General features: G+C 37.2%; 1 protein-coding gene across 2 annotated transcripts in view; it reads right to left on the bottom strand.

Annotated features, from left to right (window-relative positions):
* Positions 1-13,327, bottom strand: part of CPD (carboxypeptidase D) — a 71,973-nt gene that overhangs the window by 25,106 nt on the left and 33,540 nt on the right. For both annotated transcript variants that reach the window (XR_008201078.1, XM_052658923.1), the window contains exons 4-8: positions 12,430-12,599; positions 10,928-11,277; positions 9,815-10,006; positions 7,503-7,670; positions 3,168-3,277 (exon numbers count right to left, since the gene is read on the bottom strand). Coding sequence is in view for 1 of the 2 variants with exons in the window: in XM_052658923.1 (XP_052514883.1) it covers positions 3,168-3,277; positions 7,503-7,670; positions 9,815-10,006; positions 10,928-11,277; positions 12,430-12,599 (990 nt within the window). In the remaining variant the exon portion in view is untranslated. The remainder of the gene's footprint in view (positions 1-3,167; positions 3,278-7,502; positions 7,671-9,814; positions 10,007-10,927; positions 11,278-12,429; positions 12,600-13,327) is intronic.

Here is a 13,327-nt window from a genome sequence, read left to right as displayed (position 1 = left end):
TCCTTAAAAATTGTGAATCACTATATTATACACCTGTAACATAATATTACACATCATATGTACTTCAATTTTTAAAAAGTTAGGAGAAAAAAATGAAGAATATGAGTAAAACAAACAATAATTGAGAAGACAGAATTGGAATGAATGCATGTCAGATTATTCACAATTCTGCTTTAGTTCAAGGCAAAGTGATCTACAGAGAGAAAGACAAACAAAGCTGGGATTAGAAGGCTCAAGTAGACGATAAATGCTCAGAATCACCATAGCGGGAAACGAGCCAGGGAGTCAAGTTGCTTGCTGGGGAGAACCGAGGGCTAGGCTGAAGTTAAAGTGCACTATATATACATATTGTAGTCAACTGCCATAACTGTGTGACTTTTCTGGGATGTATCAGAGAGATGACTATAATTAATAAGGGTTGGCCATTGGCAAGGCAGATATGTCAAAAGGGCATAAGAGACCCTAAGATGCATCACTGAAAGGTATGTCCATGGGTCTAGGCTGGGTAGAAAAGAAACCAAATCAAAAGGGTTAAAGATCAAAGAAAATAAAAAGAGGCTAAGGAATGCAAAGTTACAAAGAGGGTGAAAAGTGGAACGATAATAATAGGCAGAATGTGATGGGGATATGTATAAAATTTTATCTCTTAGTTTCTACTTTGATGATTTGGAAGTTTTCTCATAAAAAAAAAATATTCCAGGTATATCCCTCTAAAATGGCATATCCAAACAGAAGACAACTATACTTTAAAGTGAAATAAGATACATACTCCCTGTTAGAAACTCTGAACAATCTCACAAGTTCACCTTGTATAGAATGAGGGAATGGGAAAAGTAGAATGACAGAAGGGTCTGAGTAGAGAGCGCAGAACTGCAGTAATAAGTTTCATTTATCAATGACCAGTAACATCACAGACTGAGTCAGTAGAAAGACCAAAACTAGAAACTAACAAGCCTAGTTCCCAAGCCTCAACTTTTAACATGTTTTGTAATAACAATTTTTGAAATAAAATTACACACAACCTTTCTGATTATGAAAGTAACATTTATGCATTATAGGAAGTTTACAAAATACAGAAATTTCTACCTGCTCCCTGTAGTACGTTACTCAGTTCAGTTCAGTTCAGTCACTCAGTCGTGTCTGACTCTTTGCAACCCCATGAATCGCAGCATGCCAGGCCTCCCTGTCCATCACCAACTCCTGGAGTTCACTCAGACTCACGTCCATCGAGTCGGTGATGACATCCAGCCATCTCATCCTCGGTCATCCCCTTCTCCTCCTGCCCCCAATCCCTCCCAGCATCAGGGTCTTTTCCAATGAGTGAACTCTTCGCATGAGGTGGCCAAAGTACTGGAGTTTCAGTTTTAGCATCATTCCTTTCAAAGAAATCCCAGGGCTGATCTCCTTCAGAATGGACTGGTTGGATCTCCTTGCAGTCCAAGGGACTCTCAAGAGTCTTCTCCAACACCACAGTTCAAAAGCATCAATTTTTCGGTGCTCAGCCTTCTTCACAGTCCAACTCTCACATCCATACATGACCACAGGAAAAACCATAGCCTTGACTAAATGGACCTTAGTCGGCAAAGTAATGTCTGCTTTTGAATGTGCTATCTAGGTTGGTCGTAACTTTTCTTCCAAGGAGTAAGCATCTTTTAATTTCATGGCTGCAGTCACCATCTGCATTGATTTTGGAGCCCCAAAAAATAAAGTCTGACACTGTTTCCACTGTTTCCCCATCTATTTCCCATGAAGTGATGGGACCGGATGCCATGATCTTCATTTTCTTAATGTTGAGCTTTAGGCCAACTTTTTCACTCTCCTCTTTCACTTTCATCAAGAGGCTTTTTAGTTTCTCTTCACTTTCTGCCATAAGGGTAGTGTCATCTGCATATCTGAGGTGATTGATATTTCTCCCAGCAATCTTGATTCCAGCTTGTGTTTCTTCCAGCCCAGCGTTTCTCATGATGTACTCTGCATATAAGTTAAATAAGCAGGGTGACAATATACAGCCTTGACGTACTCCTTTTCCTATTTGGAACCAGTCTGTTGTTCCATGTCCAGTTCTAACTGTTGCTTCCTGACCTGCATACAGATTTCTCAAGAGGCAGGTCAGGTGGTCTGGTATTCCCATCTCTTTCAGAATTTTCCACAGTTTACTGTGATCCACACAGTCAAAGGCTTTGGCATAGTCAATAAAGCAGAAATAGATGTTTTTCTGGAACTCTCTTGCTTTTTCCATGATCCAGCGGATGTTGGCAATTTGATCTCTGGTTCCTCTGCCTTTTCTAAAACCATCTTGAACATCAGGAAGTTCACAGTTCATGTATTGCTGAAGCCTGGCTTAGAGAATTTTGAGCATTACTTTACTAGCATGTGAGATGAGTGCAATTGTGTGGTAGTTTGAGCATTCTTTGGCATTGCCTTTCCTTGCGATTGGAATGAAAATTGACTACTAGGTGCTTAAATACCTTAGACTATATGTTGTCAACATTTTTCCTGTAAAGAGCCAGACGGTAAAAATTTTAGGTTTTACAGACTCAAAAGGTTCTGTTGCAATGACTTGATTCTGCCCCCTGCATCTATTGAGATGACTGTAGTGTTTGTCTTCTTTAGTCTGTGAATGTGGTGAATTACACTGACTTATATTCAAATGCTGACTGAGAAAGCAGCAACAGACAATATTTGAAAGAATGGATGTGGCTGTGTGTCAATAAAACTTTATTTACAAGAACAGGTGGTAGGTTGGATTTTGTCCTAGAGCTGTAACTTGTCAACCCCACCTTGGACTACTTTACAAGATTTATAGTTAAGTATTTGTCAAATGAAATAAACTAGCAGTTTGTTTAGTTTATTACATTCCAAGTACTGTATTAAAAGCTACAGATGAAAAGACATTACCTGAGCTTAAAAGCTAATGAGGAAACGCGCTAAGTACATTTAGACGAGACTGGGAGTGTTCAGGGTGGTATGGCTGTAGACCACATGCAGCACATTTAAAAGTGAGGTGGGAAACAAAGAAGAAAGAGAAGTAAAGTGGTCTGCAAGGAAAAAAGGAAGGCTTAACAGAGAAGAAAGCACTTGACCTGAGACTTGTAGGGCTTTGTCTTAATGCATCCTTTAATGAGAAATTAATTTTTATAACATTTTATGTTTGAGCACAAGCCTACCTTGGAATAAGAAAGTGCTATTTGTTGAAACACAGCATCATCTGGTGATTTACTATACATGGCAATGCCTTGTTCATCATCATCAAAAGGGTAGTTAACCACCAAAGTACCTATAAGGGAAATGATGAAAATGTGTTATTTTTTGCAAGATGGAGCATTAACAGAAAGTAAGCTTTTCACAATACTGCCAGGGACAGGACACCAATACAATTTTCTACGACTAATTTCCTCAATAGAAATAAAAAAGTTGCTAACTTCCTTGGGAGAAAATCAAAGTAGATAAATAAAATATTAAACAGCTGTACATGACACTTAAAGGCTGTATTAACTGGAAAGGTCTTGGGAGTTCACCTGAACTCACAGGCATAATTTACACATTAGAACTGAAATCAGAAGTATACAGGCTTAATTAAACAATTTCACTTTTGTAATACTAAGGATCAGATTTTTTTTCTTTTGGTAAATTCAGACATTTATAAGCTCAAAGCATTTTAAAATAAGAAAGAACTCTTGAAGTCCAATTAACCCACTCTCTTCATTTTGTAGATGTGGAGTCTAAATTGGAGATGCTACACAACTTATGTTATGGATAGGAGAACTAGTCCCGACCTTCACCCAGAAACAAATGCTAAAAATTTCTTTTATGTTCATGTTATAAATTTGTCAACTGGAGTTATATCATATGGTTTTTTTCATGACCTAAAGTACAGAGAGTGTGTTTTAAAACATATAGAAAGGATGTCAACTTCCTTCATGGTACCCATAGTAAATGAAGCAATTAAGATGCTTCTCTGGCAGGAGCCCTGAGCCTACTCCCCAACCATAGAATCAAATCCCTTATCTTCCTATTATTCATATCAATTTCATTTGTCCATGTGTTTATTTATTCTGCCTTCATTAGGCCATTCATTTTGCCTTTTTGTCATGCCACTTCCTGCACGTGGAAGTGAAGGAATATACTCAACTTGAATCCAGATGAAGTAATACTGTGGTAACGAATACCAGCAAACATTCATCTGTTTAAAAAAACTTTCTTTAAGAAACAAGCATGAACACTCATTTTATTTCTCAAAACAGTTCTAATAAGGTAAGTGTACTTCAACATTTGTTTTTAGACAAATTACTCCAAAAAATTCTTTAAATTTCACCATGAGTTGATGACTCAGGTTTAAAAATTACAACTTAAAAAAGTCAACTTATACTTAATATTGCCTTTCAAATGGTTAATTTGCTAAGGCCAAAAAAATGTCATAAAAGACTTAGGATATTTCTATAAAAGTTTATTTTTAAAAAATTAGTATCAACACAGAAAGCATGAGCTTTTTATAAAATTTACAAAAATATAAATTTGACTTCATCAATATTAAGAAAAGTGTGCATCAGGGGTCATTAAGAAAGTTAAAATATAGCCTATAGAATGGGAGAAAATATGTGCAAATAAGCAATGTGATAAGGGTCTAGAGCCCAGACTATGTCAAGAAATCCTGCAACTCAACAAAAAGATGAAAAACCCAATTAAAAATGGGTGAAAGACTTGAACTGGAATTTCTCCAGATAAGCTACACAAATTACCAAGAAGCACACAAGAACATGCTCAATATCATTAGTCATCAGGGAAATACAAATCTAAATTTCAATAAGATATCACCTTTCAGCCACTAAAATGGCTGCAATCAAAAAAACACAAATTAACAAGGTAAGTAAGGATGTGGCAAAACTAGAACCCTCATATATTGCTGATAGGAACATAAAATGGTTCTGCTACTGTGGAGTAGTTTGGCAGTTCATCAAGAAGCTAAACATGTTGGCATTTCCATCAAAAAGCCAAACATAGGTTAACCTCAAAGAACTGAAAACAGGGACTCAGATATTGTATGCCAATGTGCACAGTAGTAGTATTTGTAATAGTGAAAAATAAAAACGATCCATCAACAGATACGTAGAGAAACAAATTATGGTATATACCTACAATGGAATATTATTCAGTCATAAAAAGAAATGAAGTATGAATACATGCTGCAACAAGAATGATCTTTGAAAACATTATGCCAAGTGAAAGGAGACAGACACAAAGGGTCATATATTGTATGATTTAATTCTTATGAAATATCCAAAATAGGCAAGTCCATAGAGACAGAATGTGGATTGGTGGTTACCAAGGGCTTGTGGGGCATGGGGATAGAACAACTGCTTCATGGGTAAGGGATTTCCTTTTGGGGAGATGAAAATGTTTTCTAACAAAATAGAGGTGGTTATGGCACAACATTGTGAATGCACTAAATGTCACTGAATTATTTACTTTAACACGGTTAATGTGACATGAATTTCACCCAAATAAAAATTAACATAAAATTTACAAAAGGAAATCTTACTTTTCTCTAAATTGTTAAGTTGGCAGCAAAGAATTCCTCTGTTAAATTATTTGCCAGGATTTCAAAACTCATTTAAAGGTTTTAAAGATGAGAAAATGAAATATGTCATGGAAAGAAACGTATCTACATGATTAAAGATGTATCCCTACCATGCCAAGGTCTTGATACCACATGTGTACATATGTAAATTATTCTCACTGGAATGTAACTAGAATTATGTTTTCAGATTTAGTCAACATGACACTTGAAAAAAAAAACAAGACACTTGATGTATTCTGAGATTTTTAAAAGCTCAAAACAAAAAATATTTTCTGTCACACATGGTATACAATCAATAAAGTAAGAAAAAAGCAAAAAAAAAATTGCTAACCAGGCTGTAACTTCATAATTCCTATTTGGGTCTTTGAGAATTGTCCATGATTACCAGGAAATGGCAACCCACTCCAGTGTTCTTGCCTAGAGAATCCCAGGGACAGGGGAGCCTGGTGGGCTGCCATCTATGGGGTTGCACAGAGTTGAACACGACTGAAGTGACTTAGCAACTTAGAAGTAGGAACCAGTTATAAAAGACTTTTATCCTACTATTGGCAAACTTTCAAAGCCATTTTGGGAGAATCTTGATTTACTTCTTAAATACAAATATCCTTAAACATACATTGTCATTTCTAAAAAGTCAAGTTAATCTATACACCATCAAATCTCAACTGATATTTTCTTGTATAGTCTAACAAATATTGACAGTAAATTTCTTACCCATTGCCCCTGGTGTTAATACTTTCATTCTTTTTTTTTTTAATTTACTGAGGTATAATTCACATACTGTACAATCCATCCATGTAAAGTATAAAATTCAATGTTGTTCCATATATTCACAGGGTTGTACAACCACCCCTACTATCTAGTTATAGACCATTTCCTTACTTAAAAAAAACAAAAACAAAATCCACACCCATTAGCAGTGACCCCTTCTCTCCCACCTCTAATCTATTTTCTGTCTCTATGGGTTTGCCTATTTCTGAGTATTTCATTAAAATGTAATCATATAATATATGGTTTCTTATGATTGAATTCTATCACTTAGCATGTTTTCAAGGCTCATTTTTGTTGTAGCATGCATCAGTACTTTATTCCTTTTCATTGCCAAATAATATTCAATTGTATAGCATATTTCATTTAATCATCAATAAGTCAACATTTGGGTTATTTATATTTTGGTGATTATGAGTACTGCTATTATGAACATCCACCTACAAGTTTACATGTAGACATAAGTTTTCGGGTCTCTTGGGTATTGACACTTATTTACACAACCACAGTTGGACACTGTAATGATTTTTAATCTTGACCTCTCATCCTATCCAACTGATAAATTCCAGCTGAATTATATGGAAGTGTATAAACTCAGGTACTACATAACAATGAGGTCCCTGTGTTGCAGATAAATACACAGCAGATGAAAGACAAGAGAATGTCAAAATCTAAACCTACATAAAAGGGCTTATTAAACTTTAGGGAGAAGTAGAACTAAACATTGGGATCTGTTGGGGTTTAATTTTTATGAATGACAAAGAACATGTTACCAAATTCCCAGGAAAAGAGATAAATACAAAACATGTTTGAGGGATAAACATAAACCACTTGAAGAACTAGGTGAGAGAGAAATGGAGGAAGGGAGAAGGAGGAAAAGGGAAGCAGGGAGAGAGTGAGAGCCAGAAAGAGGAAAGGGGCGGGGGTAATGGAAAGAGGGAGTACAGAGGAGTATGGGGACAGGGGAGGGGGCGGGAGGGGAAAACAGCCAGGAAACTGGCTTAAGATGTAATGAGAAAAGACCTTTGTTGTTGTCTGCCATAAAAGCAATAACAGGATGCCCACTTTAATAGAGCCTAAGACAATCAACACATAAAATTCCACCAGGATTTTCAAATGCTCTCAACAAGAATTAGTGGAATCAAACTGCTGTTACCTCCATGCAGGTTTGCTGATAGCACAAATGGATAGGTCTTCATCCAGCTCATTACAGCAATAGTTTCTGGTTGGGTGGGCTCTGTGATCTGAAAGAACTGGTCTGGGAAATTCCGGTTCAGGTCAAAGTTGTTGCTGTTGTTTCTGCCGATTACACTTACTAGATCTCCTGTATGATAAAAGATTCAAATGTAAGCTATATTTCACTTACATTTTAATCCAGCACAAACGACTTCAGCTATCTTAACTCAAAGCTAAGTGTGAACACATCAGGCTTCACTATGATCAATCACACTACAACTGAAACTTAGCAGGACCCTGTGAGTCCTTCCCAGGTACAAAAGCTCCTCTGCATGCCATGATTCTTGTTTGCAGAAAAAAGACTTTCATTTCTGAGGTCTTCTCTGAGATCCACAAGCAATGACTAATTAGGGAAGTGAGGAAATTCAGAAACAAAGGAAAAGAAGTTAAGCAAAAAAAGTAATGACAACAGTTCAGGATAAAACTGTCCCAGTTCCTCCTCCAGGATACATATAATCTGACACATTTCCTTGAGTTGTTCAGCAGGAACCAAGGCCCCTACTTAGTAGGGGAAGATGACTCTGCTGAGCACAAGCATGTGGACCCCAGACTGGTTGAAACCAACTGGTCAACCTTCAACTGAGCCAGCTGATAATTAAGATTCCTGAAACATCATCCTGTTACATCACCACCAACCTGAAGAAAGTCATGCACCATGCACCGTCACCCCAAATGTTGCCTTTAAAAGCCCTTCCCTGAAAGCCATAGAGGAGTTTGGGTCTGTTGAGCATAAGCTACCCATAATCCTTGTTTGATGTCTGCAAGTAAGTCCTGTACTTTACTTCACGGCAACCTAGTGTCAGTAAACTGGCTTTGCTGTGCGGCAGGTGAGTGGACCCAAGTTCGGTTAGGTAACATGATTAAAACACACTGTTTTTATGTTTAAAAAAAAAATGTATCTCTTCCAGATCTTTTGAATAGGAAGGTAAAACCATTATCCTTTCATTTCTGCCTTTCATCGTATTTTGAGAGGGGAAAAAGCCCAATCATACGAATTATACGAAAATATTGCTCAATTGTCAATAATCCACATACAACAACGTGATCACAGTATTAAGTGGGCAGGACTGATAGGGGATCTTATTGTACTGATATATAGGTCACTAAACAAAGTTAAAAAAAAAACAACAGACCAAATGAAAAGAAAAAAGTTGCAGTACGCTTATATTAGTGATCACTATTAAAAGGTAAAGTTAGTCAGGAACACAGTTGGAAGTTTAACCTGATGGAAGAGAAAGAGTTCAACTTGAGCTTATTCCATTTTACTAAGGGATAAGAAAATGAATGCAAGTGAGTGAAGAAAGCCTACTAGAGGGATCACTAGTAGTAAGTATGAGTTCCATCTTTCAGAAAGATCTCAAGGGAGGAATGTGGAAGGAATTTGGGGGGCTGACAAAGAATGAGGTCCTAAAGAAAAGAATCTAAATAATACACATATGTAAGGATTAACCTAGTATTCACTAATCCAGTCTCTCAGTGTTCAATCAGTGACAGTAACAAACCATGTGGCTGCATATTCATATTGTGGGATCTATTCTATTCACTGGTATCACTGTCTGGAAGGAACCACAGGTTAAGAAAAGACGGATTCTCACTCTGCAGTGTTCTGCATAAGGTGGCCCATGTAATAAAATTGCTCTCCTTGCCCTTACTGTGATGCCCCAGCAGAGACAGGCTAGCCCAGGGAAGACAGAGGAATGGGAAATCAGTAACTTCGCAGGTTGAGACTACATATACATGCAGAATAGAACTGGGAGTCAAAAAACAATCTGCTTTGAGTTTTCACTTATTAGATAAGGTTCCCAACAAAATAATTTAACAAAAATTAATGTTAAAATGGAGCAATTTATTAAACATTATTTTAGTAAATAAGAACCATTACCAAAGTGGAGACTTCATTAAGTATAAACTTGATGGCATAATTGGTGAATAAACTAGCCTATCTTAAAAGAATACAAAAGCTAAGATCAGTGATAAATTATAAGAATAAAACAGGAAGAAATATTAGGGAAACAACCAGTTCAAATTATTTTCTATGCTCAAATAATTATGCCATATGATAAACAATGGACATGGGTAAGCAAACTCTAGGAGATGGTGAAGGACAGGAAAGCCTGGCATGTTACAGTCCATAGGGTCACAGAGTCAGGCATGACTTAGCAACTGAACTGAACTGAACTGAACTGAATGACAATCAAAATGATTAAGCATTAATAGACAACTATTCTTTACCTTCCTGGGCCTTCTCATACCCATCAGGATTCATGGATGGCATAAGGTGAATTCTAGTGTTAAGAACCAAATCTGTTACTTCAGGATCTGTACCAAAGTTCTTACAAAGGTATTCGATGAGGTTCAGTAGCAGTTCTCTTCCAACCACTTCATTTCCATGCATATTTCCAATGTACTTAAATTCTGGTTCACCTGAAAACAGAATTACATGGAAGACCTTTTTTCCTCTTCATTCATCCTAGATTCGCTCACTTTTCACCCAATACACAAAGACCTTGAACCAAAAATGTAAGCTGTATTTTGACAAAAGAAAACAGGAAAAAGCATCTTATAAACCAGCTTTGTTACTACTACATGTCAGGTAGCAAGCTCAAAGTAAACATATATTGTATATATATATGAATATGTGTATATACATATAAGGGCTTCTCTGGTGGCTCAGTGATAAAGAATCTGCCTGCCAATGCAGGAGACACAGGTTTGATTCCTAGGTCAGGAAGATCTCCTGGAGAAGGAAATGGCAACCCACTCTAGGATTCTTGTTTGGGAAATCCCATGGACAGAGGAGCCTGGTAGGCTGCAGTCCATGGGGTCGCAAGAGTCAGACACGACTTAGCGACTAAACAGCATATAGATATACATACATGTATCATATGCTACAAAAATAAAAATACTATTAGCAGGAATAATCTAATCTGTGTGTGTAGTATGCTAAATATGCTGCATAATACATAAGTCGCTCAGTTGTGTCCGACTCTCTGTGACCCCATGGACTATAGCCTGCCAGGCTCCTCTGTCCATGGAATTCTCCAGGCAAGAATACTGGACTGGGTAGCCACTCCCTTCTCTAAGTGATCTTCCCAATCCAGGGATCGAACCCAGGTCTCGGTTTCCCACATTGCAGGCAGATTCTTTACCATCTGAGCCACGAGGGAAGCCCATGCTGCATAATATGGATTATCAAATGCTTTTTTTTTTCTAGTAGAAGATTGGTTCCATTTTCTTTAATCCAGTTATAAATACTACAGGTGACCTTTCTAGATGAAGCAAAGAAATATAGCCCACAGCTCTGAGAAGCAGTACTGAAATTATGTGTGAAACTACACCAATTACCTGGTTCATGGACACCTGGGTTATCAGATATCTCCATTACATAAAGTTCTCTTGACTCTACCGATTTTCCCAATGAATACAGTCGGGTGATGTTAGGATATTCATTGGCAAACCTTCTCAAGAAGATTTCCATGTCAGGGAAATGGTGGTGGTGAAAGTCCTGTGGTTGAATTGGCTGGTGGGTAGACTGTGTTCCAAGAGGACTATTAAGTGTAGCAACTGTGCTAGCTGTTACTACAGCCTCAGTTGTGTCAGGGATTACTGAAGCCACAGTCGGTCGTAGGGGAAAATTCACCTTTGTGGCTGGTCCTTCTTTCACTATGATATTATTAACAGTCAGTGGCATATATCTGAAAAGAAAAATTCAAAAAAGTAGATGGGCTTGGAGTTAAACTGAAACAGACAATGCTTTAACATTATAAAAGCACAACAGCCTTTTCATACTCTTGCACTGTCTCTCAAAACTCAAATCAAATAAAGAGAAATGTGCCAATTCAAGACTTTTAGGATATTATTTCACAAAGAATCTCAGATTAAGTCTTTAAAGAACTATTTCTCTTACCATCCTTTCAGGTTCCACACATTAGAATGCTTATAAAAAGTTACATTCAAAGAAGAGAATACAATAAAAAATGGAGGTTGTTGATCCATTTGTAACCATTCCTACAATACTCAAAGTAGGGATAAATGATCCAATTCTCCATAGCACCTTATCAAACTGACATTCCAACTACTTTACCAAATAGGAAAGTTCAAAATTGAAGGTAATTTATTTGCTACAGGTAAATCCTTAGCAAAATGAGCTTACAGAAAGGCTTCCAGAGGGCGTAGGTAACCACTCATTTTGTGTATTAGAAACCTGATGGTAAGACAGCTCTTCAAAGTGTCTTTTGTAGAGTCCTGAGTTTTTTCTACACTGGTTTTCAATTAGCCTTGAGCTTTTAAAACTCCTTCCTCCCAATTTTACAACTATGCTTCATATCCAGTTGTACAGTTAATGTGACAAAAGACTCTACTGTAGTATTTTCTCATTACAAAAGGGGGAAAAAAATCAGAAAACAAGGAAAAACAAAAGCCAGATATAGTAAGATCTCCCCAAATGTATTTCTGTCTAGATATACACAGAAGCTTGACATTTTAAGAGTCTAGTTTAAATTCTTATCTAGTTATGCTTAGAGAAGAGCTAACATCCATCCTGGTCAAACTCTTCCAAATAATTGCACAGGGAGGAACACTCCCACACTCATTTTACAACCATCACCCTGATACCAAAAGCAGAAAAAGATATCACACAAAAAAGAAAATTACAGGCCAATACCACTGATGAACATCAATGCAAAAATCCTCAACAAAATTGTAGCAAAGAGAATCCACCAACACATTAAAAGGATCATACACCATGATCAAGTGGAGTTTATCCCAGGGATGCAAGGACTCTTCAATACACACAAACCAATCAATGTGATACACCATCTTAACAAATTGAAAGATAAAATTCGTACCCAGTTAAAACTGCTGTAATGTTATAAGTTCCAGGAACAAGTAATCTGTGGAAATCACCAAATCTTCCTGTTGTGATATTATGATTAATACCAGCCACTGAGACAGTTGCATTCTCTAAGCCAGCTCCTGTTACTGAATCTGTAACAAATCCTTTAACGCCAATGTGGACCTAGAAAAACAAGAATCAACATAGACTGCTCAGAGAGAGTCAATTTGGAAGGCAAGAGAGAATAGCCTCTCTGCATTGATGCTAGAATCTCTCAAAAATAAAGTTATTCCTCTAGTCCTCTGAAACATTTTTCAATCCCTCCAAGTTAAAATACAGACCAAAAAGATTAAATCCTGAAACTTAAGTCATCTGAAACCTAGGCTGGTAAAGTACTTTTGAAATTTCCTCTTCTCAAAGCTAGACTTCTGCTTTTCTCAACGAGATACAATTGATAATATCTGGGATGCGTGCGTGCATGCTAAGTCGCTTAAGTCGTGTCTAACTCTTTGAAAACCTATGCACTGTATCACGTCAGGCTCCTCTGTCCATGGGATTCTCTAGGCAAGATTACTAGAGCGGGTTTCCATGCTTTCCTCCAGGATCTTCCCAACCCAGGGATGGAACCTGTGTCTCTTAGGTCTCCTGCATTGGCAGGTGGGTTCTTTAGCACCACCTGGGAGGCCTCAATTTCTGATATATGCAATAGTATATTAGCCTGCCTGATATGTAAGTTAAACTTATGTTGTGGTTCATGTGGTGGTAAAGGTTCTCTAGCAAATACGATCACATGGTGTTGTAAGAATCTGGTGATACAACTTTTGCTAGTTATTTATTTATTTGCTAAGTATTTCGTGTAGAAGTGTTGTAAGATAGACAAAGGAAGCTCTCCAGAGGAAAAGAGCTCAGGG

Source organism: Budorcas taxicolor, chromosome 19 (genome assembly GCF_023091745.1).
Source record: "Budorcas taxicolor isolate Tak-1 chromosome 19, Takin1.1, whole genome shotgun sequence".
In the NCBI taxonomy this organism is placed as follows: Eukaryota; Metazoa; Chordata; class Mammalia; order Artiodactyla; family Bovidae; genus Budorcas; species Budorcas taxicolor.
The sequence above is the reverse complement of the archived record's forward strand: the minus strand, read 5'-3'. Positions and strand labels throughout refer to the sequence as shown.